The 14735-nt window shown below is 40.1% G+C and overlaps 1 protein-coding gene across 6 annotated transcripts in view; it reads left to right on the top strand.

Annotated features, from left to right (window-relative positions):
- The first annotated feature begins 409 nt into the window (after nt 1-409).
- Nucleotides 410-14735, top strand: part of ATP6V0A1 (ATPase H+ transporting V0 subunit a1) — a 90227-nt gene continuing 75901 nt past the window's right edge. For 2 of the 6 annotated variants that reach the window (XM_074223854.1, XM_074223850.1), the window contains exons 1-3: nt 411-526; nt 2396-2557; nt 13494-13572. In XM_074223854.1, the coding sequence (XP_074079955.1) occupies nt 2441-2557; nt 13494-13572 (196 nt within the window). In that variant the 5' untranslated portion in view covers nt 411-526; nt 2396-2440. Of the gene's footprint in view, nt 527-733; nt 842-947; nt 1016-2395; nt 2558-13493; nt 13573-14735 lie in introns of those variants that run through there. The other 4 variants (XM_074223855.1, XM_074223853.1, XM_074223852.1 and 1 more) reach the window with 4 other exon arrangements.

The raw sequence follows: 14735 nt of genomic DNA, 5'->3' as shown, positions 1-14735 counted from the left end.
CCCGGCCTGGGCCGGCCTGGGCAGGTTGCTTCCCTTCCCTGGGCTCCCCGGCCCTCCTCTGCCTGGGCTGGGTGGTCTCACGCGCTTCGGAGCGCCGGGGGGCTTTCCCATCACTGCCCAAAGGGTGACTTCGGGCCTAGGGCAGGGTCAAGGAGCCGGATCACGTGGCCCCGGAGGCCGCGGTCTGACCCCTGGGGGCCCAAGGAGAGGGGCGCGTGACTTGGGGCCCCGAAGGACACAAAATGGGCTCGAGCCTCGAGGGGCTGCGGCAGGGGCCGGCACGTGACCCCGCACTGCGGCAGCCGCAGCCCGGCCGCGCCCCATTGGCCCACGGGAACGAGGCGCCCCCCGCCGCGGCGCGGGGAGGGCGGGGTCTGCCGCGGCGACGCGCCGGCGCCCACGGACGCACGCAGCCGGGGCCGGGCCGCCTGAGCCGAGCGGCGGAGCCCTGCCCGCGGATCCCGCCCTCACTGCGGCGGCGGCGGCCACGGGGAGGAGGCGGCCGCGGAGGACCCGGTGGCTGCAGGTAAGATGGCGGTGGAGGGGCGGCCTCCGCGGCTGGGGGGATGGAGCAGGCGAGCCCGGGCTGGGGGAGGGGCGGGGGCGAGGGGGCGGAGGCGGCTGGAAGCCCCCCGGGCTCCCCTCGTCACCTCCCCGCGCGTTTCCCTCTCGCTTTGCCCTTTCACCCCTTCCCCCCACCGCTCCCTTGTCTTGCCTCCCCTCCCCCCAGCCTAAGGATACCGAGAGGTTTCCTAGGGAAAGTCTTTTTGTTCCTTTCCCGTAGGACAGAAAGCAAAGTGGGAGAATTCCCGAACCGGATTCTCTTCCTCCCAGCCCCCAGGTAGCCAGAGAAGCGATGCCCTTGTTGACAGGTGCCGACTGGATTCGGGAGACACCTCTCCAGCACCTTCCTTCCCCCCCTCCCCGCCCCTCCCCCTCCTAGACTCTTCCTAGAGACTGGGGTAACCAGCCCCTGTCAGGATGGAAGAGAGGGGGCCGAGCCCAGTCCCTGCAGGTAGGCCCATCCTCCTCTAGGTAGGTGACGGAGCTGAGTGTATTTATAGAGGTCGAAGAATGTCAAGACCCTTTAGAGTGTAGGAGGTACAAAATGACCAACGATGAATCGGCTGCCCTTGAAGGGTTTAGGTATTGACCTACTGAGAAGCAAGACGTTGGACCTTGAAGTTATTAAATTGCAAAAAAAAAAAAGCTGACATGGGGGCAGTCATTACAGAAATGGGTGATGGATGACAGATGTGAGGAACTTTATTGCAAACCCTTGCAGATATGAATGGAGTATTTCATATGACAAAAAGCTTCCCTCACCCAAAATACCTGGAAATATTTTTTTCTGAAAAGCTGTTCTAGTGTGTTCTTGAAGGCTTCTCCAAGAGAGTGTATCTCCCTTCATTGCCATTTTGCATTATAAAATGAGGAAGTAATAATGACATTTTAAAATATAACCTATCTGGCTGAAGTATCCCACCTACACTGTGGCTGTGGGATTTTTAAAATTGCCATTTCAGGACCACTGATAGCTCCAATTATCTTTGATACCTCCTAACCAGAATCTTGCAAAAATGGAATTTTTCTTGAATTCTTAAGGTAGTTTGACAGATGGTAGAATATGTTTTTGTTTCCATTAAGAAATGAAAAACAACTTTAGATTGCTTCATTGTGGGTGTGGGAAACTTGAACCATCTGGTCCAATAAAGATGCATTTTCATTAATCATTCCTTGATTTAGGCACAGCTCTTCAAAGTGATTCTCCATAACTTGCAAGATGATTCTTTTTTTGTTGTTAGTGGTTTAAGCATAAGACTTCCTTAAAAAAGGAAAAGGGTGTGAGTTTCTGAGAGTGTAGATGATATTTTTCTTTTTTCTTAAGGTTTTATAAGAGCAAGACCTTTAACCTCTCTTAATCAAGGTAGACTTTATTAGCAAAGTGTAGGGAAAAAGACTATCAATTCCATTTGGTCAATGAAATGAAGATATCTTCCCGTTTTGGTTACGTTACATTTGAATTGAAATTTAGGTATTGTGATACAATACAACTAACTGTATGTTTCTATCAGTGTACTTAAAGAAGAGCTTATAGAGGTAGTATTCATTAGCTCTTAACTACCATTCCTAAGCTAGAAGCATCTCTACAGTATTTTCTTATATTAGTCATAAGACCTTGTCATTTGATCTTGATGTTGCTTACACAGAAGTAGCACTAATACAGCACAGGTTTCTATAACTGTCTTGGTTCCTTCTTCTTTTTTGGCTTTCCAAACAGGATATAAAAACAGATGTTGTAACAGAGTGAGGAGCAGAGAAGGGGACCAAGCAATAGTAATTGTGCCGGGCTAGTATGTAATTTCCAGGACAATGTTCCATTTTTCTGTTTCAGATCAACAAAATCTGGTTACTTTGTGGCTGAATTTCTCCTGCCAACATGGGGGAGCTTTTCCGAAGTGAAGAGATGACATTGGCACAACTTTTTCTACAATCTGAAGCTGCTTATTGTTGTGTCAGTGAATTGGGAGAACTTGGGAAGGTTCAGTTCCGGGATGTAAGTACTTTGGGCTTACTGTCTGTTTTATTTGTATTCACTGAATCAAATCTTAGAACTAGAACTCAGAGATCATCCAACCATGTCATTTCACAGATGATGGTTTATGTGGCTTAATACTATTGCTTAATATAAGGATATAGTGAATGTAAGATCTTTAAATCATTCAACATACTATTGTGATATTAAGTGCTTACTATGTAGTAATCAGTGTGCTAAATGTTGAGATTGCAAAAACAAAAAAATGAAATCATCCTTACTCTCAAGGAGTTTACCTTCTTTTGAGGGAGATATGTGTGATTATGCATTTATGTATCATGTACATCCATGTATATATACAAAATATATACAGATTAAATATAAAATTAATAAAAGATGGGGGGGACACTCATAATTGGAATTGGGAAAGGCTTCATGGAGAAGGTAATGTTTGAGCTGCATCTTAAAGGAAATGGATTCTAGAGACAAAGTTGAAGAGTACCTGCAAAATTATACAGGTGAATAATGGAGTGCTGCAGGTGAATAGAGAAAGGTCTTGACTGTGAGGAGAATCATGTATGAGACAAGAGAAATAGGTTGGATTCAGGTTGTGAGGGCCTTTCACATTCAAATAGAGGAATTTATATTTGATCCTAGAGGCAATAGGCAACAACTGTAATTTGAGGAGGGGAATGACACAGTCAGATCTACACTTAAAGAAAATCACTTTTGCATCTGTGTATTTGAAAAATGGATCAGAGAGGGAAGTATCTTGAGAGATAAGGAGAGCATTTAGGAGTTTGTTTGTTTTTTCAGGAGTTCACCTTGAGAACTGATTAGGGCCTGAAATAGGACATTGGCTTAGAAAAGAAATTGAATTCAAAAGATAGTGCGGGGATGGCTAGGTGGCACAGTGGATAGAGCACTGGCCCTGGAGTCAGGAGTACCTGAGTTCAAATCCAGCCTCAGATACCTAATAATTACCTAGCTGTGTGGCCTTAGGCTAGCCACTTAACCCCATTGCCTTGCAAAAACCTTAAAAAAAAATTGTGCAGAGGTACAATGGCAAGATGTGTCATTGGAATTTGTGGAGTGAATGAGAATGAGGAATTAAAAATAATGAGGTTATGAATTAGGGCTACTGGGAAGAATGACAGAAGTAGGAAAGTTTGGTTAAGGTGGGGAGGGGTCAGGAGAGATAATGAGTTCTGGTTTTGGACTTGTTAAATTTGATGTCTCTGTTCCCAATTGAAACGTGCAGTAAGCAGTTAGTGATGTGAAGCTGGAGCTCAGAAGAGAGATGGTTTGGATATGTAGAACTTAGAGTGATCTGCTTAGGGATAATAATTAAGTGAGAGAATATATAAAAGAGAGCCCAGGACAGAAGCTAAAGGTATATCCACAGTACAAATGAGAGTCTAATAAGAAATGATCAGAGGGGCGGCTAGGTGGCGTAGTAGATAAAGCACCGGCCTTGGAGTCAGGAGTACCTAGGTTCAAATCTGGTCTCAGACACTTAATAATTACCTAGCTGTGTGGCCTTGGGCAAGCCACTTAACCCCATTTGCCTTGCAAAAAAAAAAATGATCAGAAAGGAAAATTAGGAGTCATGCCATGAAATATCTGAGAGAGGAGTGAATATTCCTGAGAGAGGGTGTAAATGTCAAATGCAACAGTGAACTTAGAAGAATCACAGGCACTAGTGTAGCAAAGAATTCTATTACCAGCCCCAGTAAAGTAAGGTTTGTTGTTGAAGGGAGTTAGTCCTTAGTTGGCAATCACATGAAAAATAGTCTGAGTTTGCTGGTTTGCCTGTATCTGAAACATGGTGGACAGCCTTCCAAAACTTATCCCAACTCATCAATTACTTCTGCTGATTCATATGGAAATAAAATCACAAGAAACCTAGAGTATATCAACACATAAGTCTTTAGTAGGTAATGGGAGTGGGTGTGGTAGGAGTTTTTATATGTCTTTCAATTAAGTGGAATTGTTTTTCTTTAGAAGAAAAAAGATCACGTGGGAAGTAAGTAGCTGTCTATATCTATAGCACCAAAGATTAAGATTTAATGTTCTAATCTAGATCCTGACAGAATCATAAAATAATGGCTTCCTGGCAAGAGACAGAGTGAATATATTACTTGGTCTAGGGGTAATATTGGCAGAAGACTTACTGACTTTACCAAGAAGATTTTAAACTGAAATTTGAAAGGATGAGAGAAAAATACCCAGATAAAAGCTGTAAATTTTTGACAGGAGGAAGAATAGCAAAAAGAAATGCTAGTAACAGTAAGGACAAAATGGTGGGAAAGAAGATCAGGAACAATATTGATAGCTTCATTTATCTATAAACCTGTACACAGAGATCACCTTGGAATTTTTAAGTCAATGAGACAAAAGTCTAAGAGCTTTCCTCTAGACTTGGCAGATTGGAATTCACAAAAAGTGAATTCCCCTCTTTAGAAATCTTTAATCTGAGAGTGATGATACAGAGAAAATATTGATTTGAATGGTAGGTTAAACCAAATGATCTCCTAGTCCCTCACTGAAAGATTCTGAGACCTCATAGGTGTCTGGCAAAGCATTGTTCTTTTTGCTGTTGTCATGTCCAAACTTTTCTCTTTTTATCTACCTAAACCCCAACCAAGTCATTGATTTTTGCACTTTGCCCACAGATTTGAGGATGAGTTCAAAGAGGAAAAAAAGATAATATTACTGCCTATAGAGCCAGATCTATTTATTTTCTTCATAGGTTTCATCATGAATATTTGAGTTTTTTTCCCCCAATAGCCCCCACAGCCCTCCCAAAAACTGCCTAGTATTAAGGTTGCATTTTATGGTTGTGGAATAGAATGAATGAAATTGATCCATATAGGGTTGATCTTAGCTTCATTAAAACTAAGAATTAGTTTCTAAAATCAAAAATTATTTCACTATCTGATACAGACTCCAACAAAGTGTCAAGCCATAATTATTTTTCTTTTTAATTCTTGCTGAGGCAGCTTATATATGTAATATATATATATATATATATATATATATATATACACACACACACACACACACACACACACACACACACACATATATGTAAGTACTATTAAACATCTTCTATGTTAGGAGCATTGCAGTAGGTGCCAGAAGAAGATAGAAGAGAAATCAGATGACTCTGTCCTCAAGAGCAAGAAATCATGCCCCCAAAAGTTTGCAACTTCATCACAATGAAAGAAAACATACAGCTAAAATTAAGCAGGGCAATATAGACTTAATAGCATTCAAGAGTTATCAAAGTGAAATAAGGTTGTCATAACCTTCAAACTGTTAGCAGTTTCCCATATTCTACTTGAGCCAAATAACCAACAAATAATCCAGTAACTTTTTTTGGACTACATTGGTTTTTACCTGCCAATAGCATTTAATAAAATCTTTCTTGATTTGTCAGTAGCATTTGAAAATTCTATTTGGTTTTCACCACAGGAAGTTTTCTTTCCATCTCTCTGCTGTTTTTCTATATCAATTGCTAACTCCTTTCCCTCCTTTCCCATGCTAAATTGGGGCTTTTTCCAGGTTTTGACATTTTCCTACATATACCTTTAGTATCTTATTAACTCCTAGGCTTCAGCTATCTCCTGTTAATGGTCAACTCTCCAGTTCTGTTCTTAAATTTTTGTTTGATTGTTATTTCTATTTCAGTTCCACCTTATCTCACTCAAACTTAGCCTGTCTAAAACTGAACTCATTATCCCATTCTTAAACAAGTTCATAATTTGGTGGCTAGGTGGCGCATTGGATAGAGCACTGGCCTTGGAGTCAGGAGTACCTGGGTTCAAATCCGGCCTCAGACACTTAATAATTACTTAGCCGTGTGGCTTTGGGCAAGCCACTTAACCCCACTGCCTTGCAAAAAAAAAACAAAACAAGTTCATAATCCTTACTACTCAAATAGATGCTAACATTAATACCATTCTTCCAGTTACCCATGTTCAAAACTGCTGAGCCATTTTCTTTTTGGTTTTTTTTTTTGTTTTTTAAGGGTTTTTTTTTTTTTGCAAAGGCAAATGGGGTTAAGTGGCTTGCCCAAGGCCACACGGCTAGGTAATTATTAAGTGTCTGAGGCGGTATTTGAACCCAGGTACTCCTGACTCCAAGGCCAGTGCTCTATCTACTGCACCACCCAGCCGCCCCTGCTGAGCCATTTTCAATTGCCTTTCTCATGATTTCCACACTTGTCATCATTCCTGGTCTTGTGGAGTCTTCTTTCATATTCCTTCCTAATCACAACTTTCTTTCCATTCTTATTATTAGCCATCCTCTGATTACAGTAGCCTCTTAGCCACTCTTATCTACCTCCTTTCTCTTTCCTTCCTTAATCATCCTTAATATTTCTATAATAGGCTTGTCTTTGAGAAACCAGCCTGCTTTGGGGGAGCATGATCCCCCAAAATAACTCTCACATCCCTGGACCTTCTTTATTACTTATGCCCTGAATTGCTTATTGCTTATCTTCCTTTGGGAGGGCTGTTCTATGCTTTTCTTCTCATGGCTACTTGTTGTTGATACTGCTGCTGGCTTCCAATTGCCTTTCCCTTAACTTCTGCTAAACTCAATATATACATATACATATATATATATCTGTATATATGTGTGTGTGTATATATATATATATATATATATATATATATATACTATAAAAATACATTTTTGTCCCTTAAATATATGTATACATAAAGACATTTATTTCTAACTTTGATCATATTATTCCTTTGTACATAAATTTTAAATGACATCCCTTTGCCTACTAAAAGAGATCTTGATAGTCATTCAAAGCCCTTGACAGTCTAATCTGAATCTACCTTTCAAGTCATTATTTTCAACTATATCCCTGTGTGTACCTTACTGTCCAACCAAATCAGATTATTTGCTCTGCTTTATCTAAATCTTACTGTTTTCTATCTCTTTGTCTTTTCTGTTCCCTTTACCAAGAACATTCTCATTCCTCTTCCCCCACCCCATCTTTACATGTAAAAATCCTACAAATCTTTAAATGCTTAATTTATTTTCACATTACTATAATAATCTTGTTGTGGAAGTAAACATAAATCCCCTTCCTCCCCCCAAAAGATAAAGAAACTTCAAGAGAAATGAAATGAGAGAAAAAAAAGTGTACTTCAATCTGTATTCAGATGCCATCAGCTCTGTCTCTGGGATAGGTTGCACTCTTTATCATAAATCTGTCAGAGAAGTTGCTTCAATATTTTTTCCCACAGTTGCTATTGTTAACTAGATTTCCTTCCATTCTATTCCTCCCTATTCCCATTTATTCTCTTCTATCTCTCTCTCTCTCTCTCTCTCTCTCATTTCACCCTGTCCCACCCAATGTGATGTATCTGACCATCCTCTCCTACAATCTTCCCACTCTTCCATCACCTACACCCCCTTTCACTCCCCCTGTTCCTTTTTTCCCCAGCCCCTTTCCTCTCTTTTTTCCACTAGGGTAAGATAGATTTCTGTACCCTATTGAGTGTGTATGTTATTTCCTCTCTGAGCCATGTCTTATTAGAATGAAGGCTCACTCATTCCCCCCTCACCTTCCCCCCCTTCCACTCCATTGGAAAAGCTTTTTCTTGACTTTTTTTCATGAAATATCTTAATCCATTCTACCACTCCTTTCCCTTTACGTTTCCTTTTTCACTCATTGACTCCATCTTTATGCAATATTATAGCATCATATTCGGCTTCCTCCTGTGCTTTGTCTATGTATGCTCCTTCTAAGTGCTCTAATAAATGAGAATGTTCATATGAATTATCAGTATCTTTTTCCCATGTAGGAATACATGCAGTTCAACATCATTAAATCCCTTATAATTAGCCCTCCCCATCCATCCTCTCTGTACTTCATCTGAGTCCTGTATTTGAAGATCCAACTTTGTTTAGTTCTGGTCATTTCAACAGGAAAGTTTGAAAGTCCCCTGTTTCATTGAATGTTTATCTTTTCTCCCTGAAAAAGGATGTTCAGTTTTGCTGGGTAGTTGATTCTTGGTTGTAATCCAGACTCTTTGGCTTCTGGAATATCATATTCCAAGCACCATGAGTCCTTGGAATAAATGCTGCCAAATCCTGTGTAATCCTGACTGTAATGCCACAGTAACTGAATTGTTTCTTTTTTGGCTGCTTGTAGTATTTTCTCTCTGATTTGGACATTCTGGAATTCAGCTATAATATTCCTGATTTTGAGGGGGGGGAGGGGGAATCTCCCTTCAGTTAATTCTCTCAACCTATTTTACCCTTTGATTCTAGGATCTGAGGGCAGTTTCGCTGGATTCTTTCTTTTTTTTTTTAGGGTTTTTTTTTTTTTTGCAAGGCAAATGGGGTTAAGTGGCTTGCCCAAGGCCACACAGCTAGGTAATTATTAAGTGTCTGAGACTGGGATTTGAACTCAGGGAGTCCTGACTCCAGGGCTGGTGCTCTATCCACTGTGCCACCTAGCCACCCCTGGATTATTTCTTGAAAAATGAAGTCTAGGCTCTTTTCCTGGTCATGACTTTCAGGTAGCCCAATAATTTTAAAATTACTTCTTCTGGATCTGTTTTTCCAGGTCAGTTGTTTTTCCATTAAGATAGTTCACACTTCTAGTTTTTCATTCTTTGGTTTTGTTTTATTGTTCCTTGATTTCTCACAGTCATCAGCTTCCTTTAGCACCATTCTACATTTGAAGGAGTTATTTTCTTCAAAGAACTTTTTTATCTCCTTTTCCACCTGGCCAGTTCTTCTTTTTTAAGGCATTACCCCCCCCCCCCCAATTTGCCTTTTGACTGCTTTTTTCCTTTGATCTAAACTGGCTTTTAACATATTATTTTCTTCAATTTTTTTGTATCACTTTCACCAAGCTGCTGACTTAATTTTCATGATTTTCCTGCATTGTTCTCATTTCTCTTCCCAATTTTTCCTTTATCTCCCTTATTTGTTTTTCAAAGTCTTTTTTTGAGCTCTTCCATAGCCTGATACCAATACCTATTTTTCTTGGAAGCTTTGTATATAGAAGCCCTGACTTTGTCATCTTCTTGAGTATATATTTTGATCTCCCATGGGACCAAAGTAATTTTCCTTAGTCAGGTTCTACTTTTTCTGTTGTTCGCTCATTTCCTCAGCTTATGACTTGGATTTACCATACTTCCAAAGCTTTTAGGAGTTTTTGGTATACCCCCCCCCCCCCAGGAACTTGAATTCCTCCAGTGTCTTATATGAGGCTCTGATTGCTCTCCTCTGCCCTGAAGCTGTGAGGAGGGTCCCTGCTCCTCTATGGTAGTATGCATAGGGCCCCAGACTGCAAGCTGGATCTGAGTATGGGCAAAGCAGCAGAGTCCTGCCCCAGGGGATAACAGAGAGACAGACCTCTGCAGTCTCTCTCTAGCTCCTTACTATCTGTGGACTGAGCACTTTGGAAGCAGCTGCCGGGTGGCTCCATAGGTTCCTGGGACTGCCCTGAGGCTGGCACTGGCCTAGGCTCCAAGCTCACTCTGGGGTGGCAGAGTTCTTCCATTGACCCTCCAACCTGTCCCTGGTAATCCCTGTGCCAAGAGTTCTGGAAACTGCTCCCACTGCCAGGGACCCAGGCACCCCTTGGACTGTTTCCTGGAAGGCTGGAGCTGGTTTGCTCTAGTGTGGTTGCAACTGTGGCCAGGGTTGCACTGTTACTTTTTCCAGCCCCTGGTCCAAGTAGAATCCGTGGATCTACCAAGTTGTTTTTGGATGGAATATTGTTTTTACTCTGTCTTTTTGTGGGTTCTACCCCTCTAGAATTGGGTTAGAATTATAATTTTACAGATTTTGGAGTTTTGGGGGTTAAGAGCTGCTGAGAATTCCTGCTTCCACATTATCATCTTGGTTCCCCCCCCACACACACATATCTTTGAAGGTCTAAATTAGTCTGCCAGTAATCTTTTACATGAACTTTTCTTCCCTCTTCTTCCCACTCTATTAGGAGACAGTTCTTCAGTTTTTGCTTCTCTTCAGAGCATTTGACTCTGTTGATCATGATCTCATCTGGGATTCTTTCCTTCCTTGACTGTGATACTGTACTCATGGTTTCTTCTCTAATTATTACCTTCTTTTTTCTAATTCTTTGTCCAGAGTTCTGTCCTTAACTGTTTCTTTATAGCATTCTTCCTTGGCTGTCTCATCCACTTCCATAGCTTCAGTTTTTACCCCTATGACTTCCAATTCTAAAAATCCAACTCAGATCTTTCTCCAGACCTCTAAGTCCCATATTTTAGCTGCCTTTGAGATGTCTAGCTAGTATGTTAAACTCAACCTGTCTAAAACTGAACTCATCTTCTCTCCCAGAGCCTGCCCCTACATGAACTTCTTAACCTAGTATCCTACAGTTGTTGACAACCAGTTTTATAGCAAGTTTCCAGTTATCATGTCTTGAAACTTAAAGGTCATCTTTGAGTCTCTTCTTTATTCCCTGCAGCCAATCAGTTGCCAATTCCTGTCCACAAGGTTCAAACTTCATCCTAACAAGCTACATTATAATCCCTTTTCATATAACCATTTTGTATCAAAACTATCATCCTCTATTTTTATCCTCCTCTTCTTTCCCTCTGCAATGTTTTTGTTCACTCCACTCCACTAAACTAAGTTTGTTTGTAGAAATCTCTTCCCTTATGTAAGGCAAAGTTATGTGCCAACTTTTCCATGTAGCCTTTTCTGATTGTTTTCCATCTAGATTTTCCTCTTTCCTCATTTCTTAATATACATTATCTTCATCAGGGCCAAGGAACATCAGTCCATGGGCCATTTGATCTGGTGCTGCCATGGCAACCACAGGCAGAACTCAAAATTCAACAACTCAAGGAACTTTTTAGGTGTGATTTAATTAAATGTTTGACCAGATATAACATGTGATTGATGTTATAAATATTCAAATAGCCCTTGGCAGAAAAAAAGTTCCCCACCCTGATCTACAGCTATCCTTTTCAGTGATGACACACATTCTACTTTTTTTAATTATTTGAATACATATCTTACACTCTTTTCGACTGTAAGCTTCTTGAAGGTAGGAAGAACTATCTTTTTTTCTTTTTTGTATTGCCAATACCTATCATATAATAAGGACTTACTTGTTTGTTGAATTGAATTTTTCTAACTCTTAAATCTTTGTCAAATAACTTTGTCAAATAACTCAGCTTGGAAACTTAAACCATTGGGACAGGACAATGAAATTTTCAAATCTGGTTCCCTATTGTTAATTTCCTCCTTTTCAGCACTGGCTGCACTTTTATGCACACTTTCCCTTCCTATTGGTTGAAGTGGGGGGGTTAGAATAATTCTTGCTCCCTGTTGCCATTCCCAGGTTCTCCTACCACCATTATCCAGCAGTTTCTTTTCCTGATAATTATTGTCTGTCTATCTCCAAGATGCTTCCCTTCTTTCCTCAATAAGTTCATACCTGGCTCACAGTGTTTCTCTCCTCACCAACTTCTTCCTTTGTACTAGGAACTTTCAACATACATATTGATGTTTCCTCAAGTGACCTTACTTCTAGTTGCTCAACTTATTCATTTCCCACAACCTACTCCACCCCATATCAGTCTCACACAAAAATGATCATATCCTTGCTCTTGTCATCACTCACATATGTACCATTTCCATGTTTATTAACTCTGAAATACCTTTATATGAGATAGATATGTGTGTGTATACACACACACACACACACACACACACACACACACACAAACATATATATATATAGAGAGAGAGAGAGAGGAGAGAGAGAAAGATGACTTTTAAGTTTCAAGACATGATTACTGGAAACTTGCTGTAAAACTGGTTCAGTCAACAACTTTAGGATACTAGGTTAAGAAGTTCATGTAGGGGCAGGGCTCTGGGAGTCTATTGGCACATCACCTCCTTTCCAAAACCAAAGCCTATTCTTTAAACAGATCTCCAATCCTCTATCCCTCAGTTTTCTAGCTGAACTTTTACTCACACCTCTCTTTTCTATCATGATCCCTTATTGAACCAGTTCAATTCTACATCCTTCTCTTGGTAAGATCTTTGCTTCCTTATATTTCCAGTTTGATACTTCTAAGTCTTAGTCTTGGATCACTCTTACCATTTCTCAACTACTTCACTCCTACACCCATTTAACAACAAGTCTATAGGAGAAAGGAGAAAATCATGAAACTTGCTGACTACAGGTTTGTTCCATGACCTCACCTGGGCCCTCACTGCTATCAGGCAATACTCTTATACCTCCCTAATTAACTTACTCTCCCACTCACTACAATAGTGCTTCCCAGGCTTTCTACTCCTCCTTAAATTTCCCATGATATCTACTTTGTTTCTTATTTTCTGCTACCACAGAAAGTGAAATGTATGAACATTTTAATGATTTTTCCCAAATAATTCTAAATCATTTCCCAGAGTTATCAGACCAATTCCATCTCCATTAATAGTGTATCTGTGTGTCTTCCTATTGCACCTTCAACCCTGACTCCTTATGTCTTTTTTTCAGCTTTGCCAATTTACTAAGTGTGAAATGAAACCTCATTTGCTTTTCTCATTATATCAGTGTTTTCCTCCCACTGTTTCTGCTTAAGGGAGAATACAGGAAAGGAATAGAAACTAGTTTAAGTTAGTGGCTGACATTTTGAATTGAGAGATGGGAGACTAGGTAGAACATTACATGCCAATCAGGTTGTTGGGGTTTTTTTTGTTTGTTTGTTTGTTTTGTTTTTTAGCCATGTTGCTTCAGTGAGAAAGGATGATTTTTTTTTTCTTGGTTATTTCTGGTCACAGTATTTCATATGTTTTAGTAGAAGATTTTGATTGGTAAAACATTCTATCCTCCTAGCCCAAGATGGAGTTTTCATTTTTCCCAGAATATCTGCCACTTGAGAAGTTGCAATATTTGACTTTATTTCTTCTGTTTTGTGTTCTTGTCTTTCAGTTAAATCCAGATGTAAATGTATTCCAACGAAAGTTTGTCAATGAAGTTCGGAGATGTGAAGAAATGGATCGTAAACTCCGTATGTGTGATCTTGACTTGTCTCAATTATTCTTTAAGGAATAGTCTGGCATAACAGAAGAAGATATTAGCCCCTTCCCACCTCAGAAAAGAAATGATCTGTTTTCTCGAGAGTTATATTTAGAATATATTTGTGTCCTGTTATATGTGGGAAGTATGCATATTCCTTTCTTTTTTTTTTAAGTATGCGTATTCTTTAAGAGAACTATGCTTCTGAAAATTTAATACTCAACTTAAATAATGCTAAGCTACTTTGTCATTGTGTGGAGGACAGTGACAGTAAGAGAAGTCTAAGGATCTCCAGGAATTCTGTAAATTCAACCCCATGTCCTACAGTTGTTTCCTGGACAAAGTTTACCATGAATTTTAAGCAGTAGAGTATCCTTTTAATTTTAGTTAGATATTAGCTTTTTTTTTTTTTTTTTAGGTTTTTGCAAGGCAAATGGGGTTAAGTAGTTTGCCCAAGGCCACACAGCTAGGTAATTATTAAGTGTCTGAAACTGGATATTAGCGTTAATATTAGTTTCCTATCTGTTATTCTGTCTATTCATGTTCTAATCTTTTTTTTAAATTTTTATTAAAGATATTATTTGAGTTTTACAATTTTCCCCTAATCTTGCTTCCCTCCCCCCCACCCCCACTCCACAGATAGCACTCCGTCAGTCTTTACTTTGTTTCCATGTTGTACCTTGATCTAAATTGGGTGTGATGAGAGAGAAATCATATCCTTAAAGAGAACAGAATTCTCGGAGGTAACCAGATCAAACAATAAGACATCTGGGTTTGTTTTTTTTTTTCCGAATTAAAGGGAATAGTCCTTGTACTTTGTTCAAACTCCATAGCTCCTTATCTGGATACAGCTGGTACTCTCCTTTGCAGACAGCCAAAAATTGTTCCCAATTGTTGCGCTGATGGAATGAGCAAGTCCTTCAAGGTTGAACATCACTCCTATGTTGCTGTTAGGGTGTACAGTGTTTTTCTGGTTCTGCTCATCTCACTCAGCATCAGTTCATGCAAATCCCTCCAGGTTTCCCTGAAAGCCCGTCCCTCCTGGTTTCTAATAGAACAATAGTGTTCCATAACATACATATACCACAGTTTGCTAAACCATTCCCCAATTGAAGGACATTTACTGGATTTCCAATTCTTTGCCACCACAAACAG

This window comes from Macrotis lagotis, chromosome 2 (genome assembly GCF_037893015.1).
Source record: "Macrotis lagotis isolate mMagLag1 chromosome 2, bilby.v1.9.chrom.fasta, whole genome shotgun sequence".
In the NCBI taxonomy this organism is placed as follows: domain Eukaryota; kingdom Metazoa; phylum Chordata; class Mammalia; order Peramelemorphia; family Peramelidae; genus Macrotis; species Macrotis lagotis.
The sequence above is the reverse complement of the archived record's forward strand: the minus strand, read 5'-3'. Positions and strand labels throughout refer to the sequence as shown.